Consider the following 15,183-nt stretch of genomic DNA (forward strand, 5'->3'; position numbering starts at 1 on the left):
TCAGTCTCACAGTTAGTCAGTGTAACTGAGAAAATGGCATTGGAATATAAGAGGAGATTTGAAACATGGTGATTGTAGTAAGAAGACTATTTAGTTGTGTTTTAAAGAGTCTGGGCAAGATGGCTGAGCAGGTGAAGTCACTTGCTGCATAAGTCTGACATACAGTTCAATCCCTAGAGTCCACATAAAACTGGAAGGAGAAAATCAGCTCCATAAAGTTACCTCTGATCTCAGCATGCCCTCCATGACATGTACACTCACATATACACAGTAATAATGACGATGGGGTTTTGTTAGTTTGGTTTGCTTTGGTTTGGTTTTTAAAGACGGGGTTTCTCTGTGTGGCCCTAGCTAGCTGGGACTCATTCTGTAGACCAGGCTGGCCTTGAATTCAGAGCTCTGCCTGCATCTGACTCCCAAGTGCTGGGACTAAAGGTATGCACCACTATGCCCAGCAATGATGCATTTATTTAAATTTAAAAATTCTAACTTTTAAATTAGAGGCATTGAAGGGATCATGGCTGATAGATTTTCAGAATTGGTAAAACCCCCAACTCCTCAAACAAAAATCTAATAAAGGGTCTGTAACACTTAACATGTTTCGAATTGAACCTACAAATATATTGGTAGAGTCTTAATTATCCAAACAGATAGACTTTTTACTTCATACACATGATTGGGCATTATATCACGTTTGGGCATTTGAACAGTCTTTGGGAAGTAACAGTATAAAAACATAACCCTGCTATCTTAAGAACTTGACAGTATAGTAAAGAAAATACATATATATCCTGATCTTAAAAGATACAGATTCAGATGACTAAGTAGTTCCTAATCCAAGCCCCTTCTAGTTATAGATTATATCATCTACTTCATCTATGATTTTTAACTATCAAAGAACATTGTAACTTTGATAAAAGAAGAGCTAAAGGAAAGTAATCCATAGTCAACTGACTCACATTTGCCTGAATATATATATTCAGGCAAATCACTGGACAATAAAACATCACACTTATACTAAGTAAAATTTAAAGATAGAAAGTAAAGGAAGACTTAATAAGGATGAACAGATCTTAGGAAAACTAGTAAGAAAAATAGATTTTACAAGATATTTTTTAAGTATGGGAGAAAAGATAACACCTTAATTGTAACAGTGATAGCATGTGAAAACAAATTCAGTTAACCAAGCAGAAACAGTAAGTAAAACACCTTTGTAGATGCACCAATCTCTCATGTATTGGTTGAGGTAACAGAGTCCTGTGTGAGCCAGGCGGTAGGGTGCACACCTTTAATCTCAGCACTCGGGAGGCAGAGGCAGATGGATCTCTGAGTTTTAGCCCAGCCTAGTCTACAAAGTAATTGCAGGACAGCCAGAGCTGTTACACAGAAAAACCTTGTCTCAAAAAACCAAAAAAAAGGTAATCCATGTGTGATGATAGGTTGGTAGTAAACAGCTGAAGAAAGTATATCTTCATTCTGAAGCTGTCAAAGCATGCATTCAGATAGTCTTTAGTGCTCTAAAAATTTTGAAGATCATATCCTCCAGAAAACAGTAAGAAATACAAAATAAACTGGAGCTTTTAATTGTATATATTACCTATTTTTTCAGCACAGATTTCTTATTTGGGTACACAGATACTGTCTTCTAAAACATTAGAAAACTTTTGACTTCTAATTTAATTCCATTTGAATTCAAGAAATGCAAGAAAGAAATTTCATTAAGTAAAAAGGGAGTTTTAAGAGTAGGAAAAATTTATTTAATTTGCATATCAGGAAAGGTATTCCTGGGGTTGGGGATTTAGCTCAGTGGTAGAGCACTTGCCTAGCAAGTGCAAGGCCCTGGGTTTGGTCCTCAGCTCCAAAAAAAAAAAGAAAGGTATTCCTATAGTGAATAGGATTTAAAATGGATTAAAATAGGAGCTCAGTTGTATTGTAATAGATGAAAATTTTGGCAGGTGACCATTTAGGAAGGAGTGGCCCTTAAACATACAAAACAGAGAAGTGCATTATTGAGGGGGTGGGCCTGAATTTTTAATTATTTTTCTGTACATAAATAAAGTAATAGTAAGAGATGAATTCAGCCAGGCACTCCTGGAGGAGCACACGAGCACTTGGAAGGCAGAAGCAGGCATATCTCTGAGTTCTGGTCTAGCCTGGTCTACAGAGCAGGACAGCCAGGCCTACACAGAGAAACCCTGTCTCAAAGAAACAAACAAATAACCAAAAAAGGTAGATGAAGTTGTAAAGCTCTTGAAAATCTGAAAATAGTCGTTTCATGTGGAATTGATAGGCACGTCAGAGATCCTGAGATTTTGTTGAGATCTAGTGATGCAGAAAGAGTTAACGATGAGAGCCTGGCTTTAGTTGAGACAAAGGAACATGATCCACTGCTGACATGGCACAGCTAGGGAAGAGCTCCTGCAGCTGCCCATCTGAGCACTGTCAAGGGAAGGAGAATTAGCCATCTTGGGGAGGGATTTCTGTTTATACAAATGAGAACTTGATTTGTACATACTCTGATACCTTACGTTGGTATTTGAGATGTGTGAGAATCGGTGGGGTGAGAATCAAGTGCTGCCGACAAAGCTCCATGACTACAAGAGTTTGGTAGCTTGTATCCTAGGGATTCTTTTTTAAACCGTCTTAGTCGAATCTACCCTGAAATTCATATTATATCCCACCTCATTCTTAAAGCACTGTAGTGCTTATTAACATTTTCCTTTCTGAGTTTCACTGAATCTCATTCTCTATAATAATATATTTTGTCAATATAACCTTTTGCAAGAGAGTCACTGTTTCATATTATTCATTATTCAGAATCTTAGATGAGCAGTATTCTTAGGTAAGGGATTCTGTTTAATCTTTCTTTGCATATCCCATACTATGAGGCATTGTAAGTCTTAAATACAGAAGTTGGTTGAAGTATTCAAACAATTACACACTCAAGGCTATATTTGAATTTAGTATTATAGTGCCACTTTGCAAAGTTTACTTTAGAATGTTTCATTTTAGCAAGACGTGTTTATTTCATATACCTGTAAACCTTATATTACGAATGTTTTCCTTTTAGCTGAAGAAAACATTTTAAATGTGAACATCAGTAATGAGCTTTGTATAAGAAAATATTTTATGGCTTTCCTATGTTCTTTTATACTTAATTTTTTTAATTCCGTTTTTCTAAAATTTACAACTGTAGTAAAAAGAAATATATATGAGTCTTAGCTAATGATGTTATGTTAAATTTAAAAATAAAAGTCTGTCTTGCTTTCCAGATATATCATTGTGGTGGAACATGATCTAAGTGTATTAGACTATCTCTCTGACTTCATCTGCTGTTTATATGGTGTACCGAGTGCTTATGGTGTTGTCACTATGCCTTTTAGTGTAAGAGAAGGTAACTTGAAAACCTGTTCCCATAACACTATGTCCTCCTCTTCCCTAATGCCTGGAAATGTATTGTTGTTGATAGGCAGTACTTTGCACTGCTCTAATACGTATGTGAAGCCAATATTTTGTAATTTAATCATTGAGGAGAGTAAAGTGTATTGTAAAGGCTGTACACTGTTACAGAAAAGAATTCCTTTTTTCTTTTCTTTTTTTGAGAATAAATATACGTTTTTGCTAGTTCTTGTTATCGGTGAATCTTTACATTTTGACTTAGGCAGTATTTGTCCCCTTCAAATTTATTTGTAACAAGGTAACACATTTAGAAAACTCTTAAAATTTATTCAGTGCTCATCTTATTTTCATATTTCAAATTTATCTATAATCCCTATCTTATGTTTGTGACATTTAAGCTTTGTAAAATCTAATAAGGTATTTTAATGTTTTTAAACAAAATAAATAATTTTGAACAAGATATTTACAGCATATCAAAGCCTTTTCATAAAAAAGAATTGGCAGTTTCTATAACTTATAAAAAGTATGTCAATGGTTTAGAATGGGAAGAAATTTTTATAACTTACCTACGTATATATTTAGGATGAGTAGCTATGTATTTTAGGAAAAATGGATGAGGTTGGCCTGGTTTTCTTGCCAGTAGTCTTGCTTTATTTTTTGAGACAGGGTCTCACTACATAGCTCAGGTTGTCCTGGAACTCACTATGTAATCCAAACTGGCCTCAAACTCACTGAGGTCCTCTGCTTCCGAAGTGCTGGGATTAAAGGTGAATGCCACCACGCCAAGCTTCTTGCCAGTATTCTTAAGAAAATCTTTAAATAGGCATTTGTGACCTCCAAGATGGCTCAGTGGGTAACAACACTAGCTGCTAAGCCTGGCACCTGAGTTTAATTCCCAGAACCCCACCTAGCGACAGGAGAAACCCTTCTCCAGAGTTTGCCGCTCACATGCACACACTCACAGATGATATCATAACAAAAGTAAATACTGAGAGCAGTGAGGCTGCAGGAGGGAGGGCTGCATGCTCGGTGCTTGTGTGTAAGCCTGGTCACATAAAGAACTGCCCACAGAGTTGCCCTCCGACCTCCACATGCACACTATGGCATGCATGCAAACACACAAACATACACTGAAATAATAATCACACATTTTGAATTGATACTGGAACTAAATTTAGTTTTGTAGGGTGTTGTTTTTGTTTTGGTGGGGTGTTTCTGGTTTGCTTTGCCTTTGGTTTTTGTTTTTAAAGACTAGAACTCACTGTTACCCTACCTGGCCTCGAACTCAGCAACCCTTCTATCTGCCTGAGTTTAGTATTCCAGGAGTGCCATGAGGCCGTGCTTACTGCTCCTCTTCAGCCAGTGAGTACTCCTGGGTGCCTGCCTTGTGCCCTGCAGTCATGCAGACTCGGGATGAGCTGTGGACATGCTCACTAGTCATTCTGGAGAGCCCCGCTTGTCGGTGCTGGGCCGCACAGGTCCCCGTGAGGTTTAAACGGTGACATGAGAGACTGTACTTATTCCTTGCTTTCCTTTCAGCTACTAAAAAATCGTGTGTGTGTGTGTGTGTGTGTGTGTGTGTGTGTGTGTGTGTGTGTGTGTATGTACATGTTATGTAAGCTTATATATTTATGTAAAAGGTCTCTGGACTATAAAGATGGCGATCACTAGGATGTATTTTCAAGTTAACAGGATAGCTAGCACAGTAAGAATGTAGAGACCACAGCACTGTTTTATTTTTATCAAAGTCCCTTTTGTTTTTCGTTTTTTGAGACAGGGTTTCTCTGTGTAGCCCTGGCTGTTCTGGAACTCATAAATTGGGGTGGCCTCAAACTCATAGGAATCTGCCTACCTCTGGAGTGCTAGGATTAAAGGCATGCAGCACCACACCAGCCAAAGTCCCTTCTTTAGTTGGCAAATGAAGCTCTAAGACAAGTTTTCTTCACCAAAGGTTTTACATTTACACTTTTTAGATTCTTTAAGAATAAAAACCCTCCTTTTAGAAAAGTTGGTTCTGTCATTCCCAAGGTTTCCAATCCACTGTGTGCTTAAGGCTGAGCATAAAGGTCCCTTACCTGGCTCTTAGTCCAGATGGAATGACAACCATCCTTTCCAAGACCTCCCAAAGCTTCAGCTACTTTCTCTCCACTTAAAGAAATGCTGAAAACACATCTTTCATTATATTTACTCATAATAATCTTTATTTTCAATTTGTCTACCATTATGAATGCTTTATTTTTAATACAGAAGGGTTTTGTGTACAATGTTAGTTTACTTTCATCTACTATAAAAACACTCCAGAAAATGGTTTTTATCTTAGTACAGTGAAACCAAAAAATATATTTTTGATGAAGTGAGCTCACTTAGTTCCTTATGAAACTAAAAGTAATCAGAAAAATGTATTAATAACTTCAAACTGTATGGCTATCTCACAAAGCAATACTCACTACTTAAATTGCTTATTTTTACAATTCACTCTCTAAAGTATTTTGTGTCAATTGTATACCTGAAAACATTCCATTCTTATGTACTGCACTTTTTTTTATAAGAGAAAATAACGTTTTTTATTTACATTGGTTTATTTACCTTGTATGAGTATGTATGTCCACAGTATGTGGGCACACACATACAGCAATGTGTATGGAGGACAGAGGGAGACTTCCAGGAGTCGGGTATCCTTGCATTCGGTGGGTCCTGGGCATGAACTCAAGTCATCGGGCACCCTTACCCACGGAGCCATCTTCCTGCCCCAGAAACATTTTAATAGAAGGACACTATAAAAATGCCGTCCTGCTTCACATGTGTATGCTCACAGATTGTTTAAACTGAAAATGAAGCTACACTGGGAGAGAGTCATTTGGTTTGTTTTTTTCTGAAGCATGACTGTACAGTGTAGCCCAGGCTAGTCTCGAACTCTAGCAGTCTTATTGCCTTGGTCTTCTGACTGTTGCATTATAGGCGCCAGCCACCATGCCCAGCATGCTTACACTGTTGAAACACACGGAGTGTCGACTTTTGGTTATATGGAGGCTTGATATTAACAAAGATACAGAAGATAGAAGATAGGTATATGGAGTGTACATGTATTATCCCCCCCCACCAAAAAAAAGAACATAGTCTTAATCTTTATTTTGGATTTATTTTATTTACATTCTTTATATGTTTTTTAGGTCTTTACTAATCTGTTGGTAATTTTCTTCCCAACAGGCATAAACATTTTTTTGGATGGCTATGTTCCAACAGAAAATTTGAGGTTCAGGGACGCATCACTTGTTTTCAAGGTAGCTGAGACAGCAAATGAAGAAGAAGTTAAAAAGATGTGTATGTATAAATATCCTGGGATGAAGAAAAAGATGGGAGAGTTCGAGCTAGCGATTGTAGCTGGAGAGTTTACAGATTCTGAAATCATGGTGATGCTGGGGGAAAACGGTAAGCCCGTATTTCGTGAAAGTGGCTTCTGTAAATTACCTATGTTCGTGGAGAATTGACTCAGGGCTGGCATCTGAGTTTGAATCTATAAATTTATTGTTTTAGCTTGACGTTTTTGTGGTATTTGCTACTTTAGTCTCACTGTTGTTCAGACAAGTTAATATTTCTTACTTCATTATTTCCACTAAAAATAGGTAGTTTCTGCTCAACTGGTTTTTCTGTAAATAAACTAGTGAACCAATCACTCATTCTTAGTTACATACCAACTTTAAAAGATGTCCTTGGGTACCTGTATTTGGAATTTTCTTATTTGAAATTCAGAGAGCTCTGTCTACTTTCATAGTTTTATTACCAACATTTTCATTATTGTCACTGTAATTATAAGAGGAATCTGACTACTAAATATCTAGTGTTTTATGATTTAAAGGTAATAATTTGTATTATAGTCTTGCAGTTTATAAAACTGTTGAAAGATTTTTACACAAGATTTATAGTGTATTGGGCTTCAGTAAACACTTTTGATTGGGTTACGATCTTTTGTACTAGTGATAGTTTCATTCATAAAACAGACTATGCTATCCTCAATAAATTGTATGATAACTCAGATAAATTCATTTTTAAACTATCAGAAGACCTAAGTTATATGGGCAATAAGCATTTGTTGAAATGCACTGACTGGTCTTATTCCTCCTAATAAGTTTAGGCTAATACTTGACAGGTGAGAGAGGATTCTTTTTCTCCTCCTCCTCCCCTTCCTTTCCCTCCTTCCTCCTTTTTTTTTTTTTTTTTTTTTTTTTTTTTTTTTTTTTTTTTGTCTGTAGACCAGGCTGGCTTCGAACTCACAGAGATCCGCCTGTCTCTGCCTCCTGAGTGCTGAACTAAAGGTGTGCACCGCCACTGCCCAGCTAGGGATTGTTTTTCTTCATAACTTCTTCAAGACAGATTTCTCACATTATAACAAGGAGGAAATTATGTTTTACTTCAGAATGTGAAGTTAATTTTGTTTTTGTTGTTATCTTACCAGGTACAGGCAAAACCACATTTATCAGAATGCTTGCTGGAAGGCTTAAACCTGACGAAGGAGGTACTGTTATAAATATTACCTTTTTACTCTAATCCACAAAGTAAGCTTTAAACGTCTGGGCAGGTTTTATGTCACATGTGCTTGTATTATTTTGCAGGAGAAGTACCAGTTCTGAATGTCAGTTACAAGCCACAGAAAATCAGTCCCAAATCAACAGTGAGTTGTTACTTTAATTTGGTTATTAAATGTATGTATATGTGTATACCTTTAGTCTTTGATCTAGTAAGGGGCTAGGACTTTAGCCCAGTGGTAGAGTATATGTTTAACATGAATTACGGCACTGATGTAATCCCCACCACACAATCATATTAAAATTCTTGTCCATATTAGTGTCTATTACAGCCACAGGCTGGCCTTGAATCTACTGTATAACACAAATACCTGACATTCTTAATCCACCTGCTCCTACTGCCCAAGTGCTGGAGCATTGGGTGTATGATATCAGCTCTGGCTCTGGAAGTAGCTTTAAAATCTGTCATTTTTTCCCCCCAAACCTTTGCAAACCTAATGTGAGCCTTTGGCCCAAAGCAAAAATTCTCCCTAAGAAGAAATACAGATGACCCATAACCACATGGAGAGATACTTGTCATTATTAGCTGTCAAGAAAATGCAGATCAAACATGGTGAACACCAGTTTACAGCCACTAGGATAAAAACATCCGAAAGACACGACCTAGTTAGTATTAGTGACGGTGTGAAGATATTGGGCTCTGCGTATTGCTGGTGGTGATGCAGAACTCCAGCCACTAAGGAAGCCAGTCCTGTTATTTCTCTAGCATAGAGTGGTAAGCACCAGCGGTTCTAACCACTGCAGATACCTGAACAATAAACACACCTCAGGGCCTGAGACCTGCACCTGTGTGTTTGTAGCAGCTGTATTTATCAGAGCCAAACAAGTAGGAAAAGCAATGTCTGTCAGCTGCTGAATGACGGACACATAATGTAATGTATTCTTAGAGTGTGAGGTTATTCAGCCTTAGGGAAATGAAATGCTGGTAAATCATATCAAGTATAAAACTTGAAAATGTTATGCTGAAGCAATAATGTCCTTTGATTTCTGAAAGTATTAAGCTTCTTAATCACTGTACGGTCAATACCACAACACCAACCCTGTTTCACATTTCAGTTTACCTTCATTAGTGTTTTTTACATAATCTGTTTCAAGTTCTCGAACTCAGCTCTGTTCTGAATAACAAGTGAAAGCCATTTTAGGATTCAACTAAGAATCAGGTGGTGCATTGTTTGTTACAGCCTACAGATTATCCAAGGTACTTAAACCCACTTTGACATTTAGAATTATTCCTGCTCTTAATTATTTTTCCCCTGAAACACTCATTTACTTTCTGCTTTTAAATTCTAGGATTATTGCCTTTTTACTTATATGTACATGAGTGCTGTTTAGTAGAAAGCCTCAAAACATGAGCCAGATGGTGAATTGGGTTGAAAACTAGAATTGGCCAGGTGTAGTGGTGCCTACCAGCCATCAATCCAGCACTTGGAGGCTGAAACAGGTGGCTTGTGAGTTGGAGGCAGCTTGGTTGGCTACACAGTGAGACCCTGTCCCAGAAGAAGAAAAAAGTTACAACTGATGTATATTGGTGGCGAATTGAAATCATTTGAGTCTAGTTCAGTACTAAAATTCATAAATAAAAGTTCTTTCCTGGTAATTTATCATTTAAATACTTTTTTCCATTAAAACCAGGGAAGTGTTCGCCAGTTACTACATGAAAAGATCCGAGATGCTTACACTCATCCTCAGTTTGTGACTGATGTAATGAAGCCCCTACAGATTGAAAACATCATTGATCAAGAGGTACTGTAACATCATCCTTACAGTTCTGTATGCGTCATCATTTCACACTTTGACTGTCTTCACATGTATTGCTGAACTTCTCCAATTAGGTGCAGACATTGTCTGGTGGTGAACTTCAACGGGTAGCTTTAGCTCTTTGTTTGGGCAAACCTGCTGATGTCTATTTAATTGATGAACCATCTGCATATTTAGATTCTGAACAAAGATTAATGGCAGCCCGGGTCGTCAAACGGTAAATGTCTTACTTATAGAATGTCATTTTTGATTGTGTGTACTGACATGCATATGTGTTTAATAAGACACTTGAATCTCATTTTGTGACTTAAAAGCTATGAAAGGTTTGCAAATTGTTGTGTTCCAGTTTTATACTCCATGCAAAGAAGACAGCTTTTGTTGTGGAACATGACTTCATCATGGCCACCTATCTAGCAGATCGCGTCATCGTGTTTGATGGTGTTCCATCTAAGAACACAGTTGCAAACAGGTAAGGATGCTTTTTAAAATGTTCAGAAATAAAATTTAATTTCTAACAATTGGAAACTTACCACATTCTAAACTTTCAGTAAGCTCATAAACATTGAAGTCCTATTGCTTCTTTGAAAGTAGTAACTAGTAAGTCAGTTTCTTAACTCCCTAGGTTCTTCTTACACAGTACTGCATGGGGCCTGAATAGTTTTTAGACTAGTGTAGAATACTTGACCCAGGTAGATAATCTTACAGAGCCCTAGACCTTTGCCCACTTGATTATTTATACTTGAAAAAAAATAGTATTTTTATAGATAATCCTCACAAACTTAATTTTCGTGCAGAGTATCCAAAGAAGTAATGATTTGTCCAACTCCACTACTGTTACAGTGGATGCCACATACAGGACACTGACACACCAGAGTTTCAGCATGTTGTCTTACCTTCAGTGTTCTGACTAGATTGATCATGTTGTAGGGAAACCACAGTTTAGGTCTGTCGGTGAGGTCTTATTTTACCATTATCTACCTTAACTTGTACCTTATGAAATTACCGATACACAAACACATTTTGGGCCCGTGGAAGTGCCAGCCAGGTATGGTATCGCACTTCTTTAATCCTAGCATTAGGAGGCAGAGGCAGATGGATCTCTGTGAGATCAAGGCCAGCCTGGCCTAAGTAGTGTGTTCCAAGACAGCCAGATCTACTTAGTAAGACCCTGTCTCAAAAACACAGAAAAAAAAGGAGCATGCATCCCAAAATTCCTTTGATTTCATGTGAAGTTCCTTTCAGGAAATTTCTTAGATATGTAAAATTTATTTCTTCAATAAAGACCTTTCTTTTGGGTTTGCAGACAGCATTAAACTGTTCCATATTTTTTGTTGTTATTTAGCCAATTTAAAAATTGGGGGGCTGGAGAGATGGCTCAAGTGATTAACAGCATTGGCTGCTCTTCCAGAGGACCCATGTTCATTTCCCAGTACCTACGTGATGGCTCACAACTGTCTGTAACTCTAAATAAACCTTTAAAAAAATAAAATTACCTTAGGTATGAAAGATGAAAGCATAAAAAGTTTTTAATGGAAGCTGGAGAGATGGCTCAGAGGTTAAGAGCACTGGCTGCTTTTCCAGAGTTCAATTACCAGCAACCACATGGTGGCTCACAATCATCTATAATGAGATTTGGTGCCCTCTCCTGGCCTGCAATCAGAACACTATATATATATATTAATAAATACATAAATAAATTTTTTTTAAGTTTTTAATAGAAAGTTACTTTTATTAAGTGATGCTTCTGGAGCCATGGTAGTAACAAAGTATAGAGTGCTTCCCTAACATGGTACAAAGCTCTGCTTTCTGTCCAAAGTTATGGGGGAAAAAAGTCAATAAATATTGTCCTAATGTTTTTTTCAACACCAGAAATACAGATCATATTGTGTTTGTTTTACACAGAAATATGACCAACCAAATGATGTGTAGTAACCTTAGGCTCGGTGCATAGCTGAGAGGAAGAAGTAATGGTGATTCTTGGGACTTAACCGAATTTAATAAAAATTGTTCATTTTCCCCTAGTCCTCAAACTCTTTTGGCTGGCATGAACAAATTTTTATCTCAGCTGGAGATTACATTCAGAAGAGATCCCAACAACTACAGACCACGAATAAACAAGCTCAATTCAATCAAGGTATGAGCTAACTCCTGCCATTAGAAATCTAAGTCTTTTTTCTTAAAAATCTATGACAGATCTATTGGTTCTCAGTTTGGGTTATTTTTTTCCTCATCTACATGGTTGTACTCTTGTTGCAGGGAACAGCTGTATGTATGTGCTCTTCTCATTTACTAACCCATGTGTGCCATTTGCAGCTGCCTTGAGATCTGGCACAAGCAGTGGCCCACACCCATAATTCTACACTTGGGGGGCAGAGGCAGGTGGATCCCCGTGAGTTCCAGGACAGCCCAAGCTGTGAGACTTTGTCTCTAAAAGAATAAAATAAAACTTGAAGAAACCTTACTATGTGCCACTGAAAGTAGATTAATAATGGAGTTTTGTTAATGAAGAAAGTTTTAAGAATACTTTGAAGCAGTTTTTGGTTTTGCTTTTCAAGACATAGTTGAATAAACATTCTCCCTTGCTTATGAAGGCACTATATACTGAGTCATTTTAGATGGTCATAGAGCATAATCCTAATAAGAGAGATGCTGAGCAGGTAGATAAATGGATTGTTAAGGACCATTCTATAAACAGTTTTGAAAAAAATCTATTTAATAAAATCTTAGAAAATCTTATATAATAAACGATTTTTAAGCTGGCAATATTCTGTCTTTTGTACCAGGAACTTAAAGGTGGAGTTTAAGCTTCCCCGGGAATATTTCAGTACATGACAGATTTCATCCTCTGTAGAGAGGCCTTCCTCGAGCTTCTGTGAGGTCCTCTGACAGAAGCACTTCTGAACAATACTGCATAGATTGCTGTAGCTTCAGGAAGAACACTATTCTGACTTTTGTTACTTCTCTTATTTCCTAGGATGTAGAACAAAAGAAGAGTGGAAACTACTTTTTCTTGGATGATTAGATTGAATCTGAGATTATCAATAAGCCGTTTACTTACTGGGATTTTTATCATACAAAACTTCTTCGATCAGGTTTTATGGCCCCACATACTCTGGAGCTTGAAGTATGGTTTTCTTAATGTGACATCAAAAGCCAGTTGTCTTGTCATTGTTATTTAAGAACTTTTCTGTTCTTAAACCTCTGTGCATACTTCGCTAAATGGAGACATTTCAAATATGTAATTAACCTCTAGATTCTCATGATCTGTGGGGAGATTTTCAGTTGTGTATTATATTTATGTACTAGATGCTTGCTGGTGTTGCCCATCTTTAAAATCTTGGATAAAATCTGTATTACCTGTTTGCTAAGTGTACCAGCATAATGAAATTTGCCATATTTAAAAACCAGTCAAAGACTACACTGCTAAGGTCTGATAAATAAACATCAGGATTATATTTGCTACTTGTTTTCAGTCTGTGCACTATATTATCAGTGTGTAGCTGCTTCCAAGGAACATTGTCTGCTACAAACACCATTGTTGGAAGATAGATGTTTATGACCAACTTATGCATTGTTTTTAATGGGTTTTTTGGTGCTTTTGAACATCTGTCAAAAATTGTTTCAATACCCTAATTTATCTCTGGGTTTTTGGTTTTTACACTCTATAAGATTCTATAACATTCAAAGTAATGTTACTTTGTAAACATAAATTTATATAATCACTGATCAAGATGGGAGGAGGGGATTCTGAATATTTGCTTCCTGTAAACCTGTAGGCTTAAGCTGAGGAGGTGGTTCAGTCAGTAAAGTGCCAGCTGTGCACACTGAGGACCAGGATATAAGACACAGTACAATTCTAACACTGGTCCTAGGAAATGATGTCAGACAGATCCTAGAGCTCACTGGCTGGCCAGCCTAACAATCTGTGAGTACTGTGTCCAGGGAAAGATCCTGTCTCAAAAAGTTAGGTGGACAGCAATTGAGGATGACACCTTACAGCAAACCTCTGGCTCCAGCAGGTATGTATATACATAAACATACACACACAGATAGAGTCTTTATCATTGGTGCCTAAGTATCTGGATGTTAAAGTTTTGTTTTTAGTTTTGAGACAGAGTATCCTGTAGCTCAGGTTGGCCTCAAACTCATTGTGTAGCCAAGAACATCTTTGAACTTCTGAGCACACTAACCAGGCTTGGATTATGCAGTGCTGAGAATCAAACACAGGACTCTACATGTTCGGCAAGCACTCTACCAACTGAGCCACACCCCCGGCCCTCTATTTTTCTAGACTACAGATGTTTCTGTTGAGCAACCAAGGGCAATCTGAAACCACTTCTCCAATGAGTGCCGGAAATAGCAATACAAAGTGTTCAGTGCTGCAGTACTTATTCATTTGTAGGTGTGGATATAAAGGACATTATCCAAACCTTACTAATATGCTGAACTAGAATTATGAGGAAGGTAGATTACAGTAAATGATGGGGCAGGCAGAACAAGAAAATTAGAAATTATTTGACAAGACCTAGAACTTTAAATAATCTTAACATGTAAACGCTAGGAAGTTTGTTTTGACTAGACCCCATAGGCCTTCTAAAAATGAATTTATATGAACAATCCGTAAGTACATATCTGTTGTAAAAGAATGAAATATACAGAAATATATGGAATAAAAATTTTCTCCCTTCATGACTCTGAGATTACCTGTGTTCATTCCTTCACATTCGCTGTGCACTTAATGTTGGTTTGGGAGGATAGTGAAGTAGTTTGCTGTTTAAAATTGTCCTAAAGAGAACAAAGTTCATCCATTTAGTTGCTAATGACAGTGTGTAGCTAGTATTTTTCATGGAAATGAAATGTTAAAATACAGATTCAGATATTAAACTTTTAGATAGCAATGGAAAGGCCTATATATAAAGGGGCTGGGTGGTAGCACACAACTTTGATCCCAGCGCTTGAAGGGCAGACATAAACATGTCCACTCCTATAGCCTTCTAGGCAGGTAACAGGCTGTGCATCTCTCCCTTTCAAGAGACAACCCTGTGTGTTTTAACATTAAAGAGAATACAGTTGTTCTGAAGTAATCTTGACAAGGCTTTGTGAAGGAAACAGCTCCCAGGATAGTGTAAGAACACTCTCTGGGGTCTAAGGGTAAGTATAATCCATACAAAGAACACAGCTCAAGTCAAAAGCATGATAGACTAACAGGTTCTTTGAAGGAAAGGGTGAATATAGATAGTGATGAGCATTAGGTTTTTACATTCTAGCAGAATTGAAGTGTCTGAGATAGGTCAGTGGATAAAAGTTCGGATCCCCAGCATCCCCACAAAAAAGCCAGGAGGGCATGGTGGCTTGCTGGGTTCTCAGAGTGAAAGAATGGAACCCCAGAGTAAGCTGGCTAAGCAGAACCTGGTCCAGCATGACATCTCAGTAGTTTTTGGAA

At 37.4% G+C, this 15,183-nt stretch overlaps 1 protein-coding gene across 1 annotated transcript in view; it reads left to right on the top strand.

Annotated features, from left to right (window-relative positions):
- Window positions 1–14,432, top strand: part of Abce1 (ATP binding cassette subfamily E member 1) — a 28,955-nt gene extending 14,523 nt beyond the window's left edge. The window contains exons 10-18 of the mRNA XM_028881764.1: window positions 3,273–3,394; window positions 6,607–6,828; window positions 7,853–7,912; window positions 8,010–8,068; window positions 9,615–9,725; window positions 9,815–9,957; window positions 10,087–10,209; window positions 11,763–11,874; window positions 12,715–14,432. Of these exons, the coding sequence (XP_028737597.1) occupies window positions 3,273–3,394; window positions 6,607–6,828; window positions 7,853–7,912; window positions 8,010–8,068; window positions 9,615–9,725; window positions 9,815–9,957; window positions 10,087–10,209; window positions 11,763–11,874; window positions 12,715–12,762 (1,000 nt within the window). The 3' untranslated portion in view covers window positions 12,763–14,432. The remainder of the gene's footprint in view (window positions 1–3,272; window positions 3,395–6,606; window positions 6,829–7,852; window positions 7,913–8,009; window positions 8,069–9,614; window positions 9,726–9,814; window positions 9,958–10,086; window positions 10,210–11,762; window positions 11,875–12,714) is intronic.
- Window positions 14,433–15,183: the final 751 nt, after the last annotated feature.

Source organism: Peromyscus leucopus, chromosome 5 (genome assembly GCF_004664715.2).
Source record: "Peromyscus leucopus breed LL Stock chromosome 5, UCI_PerLeu_2.1, whole genome shotgun sequence".
Lineage (NCBI taxonomy): Eukaryota > Metazoa > Chordata > Mammalia > Rodentia > Cricetidae > Peromyscus > Peromyscus leucopus.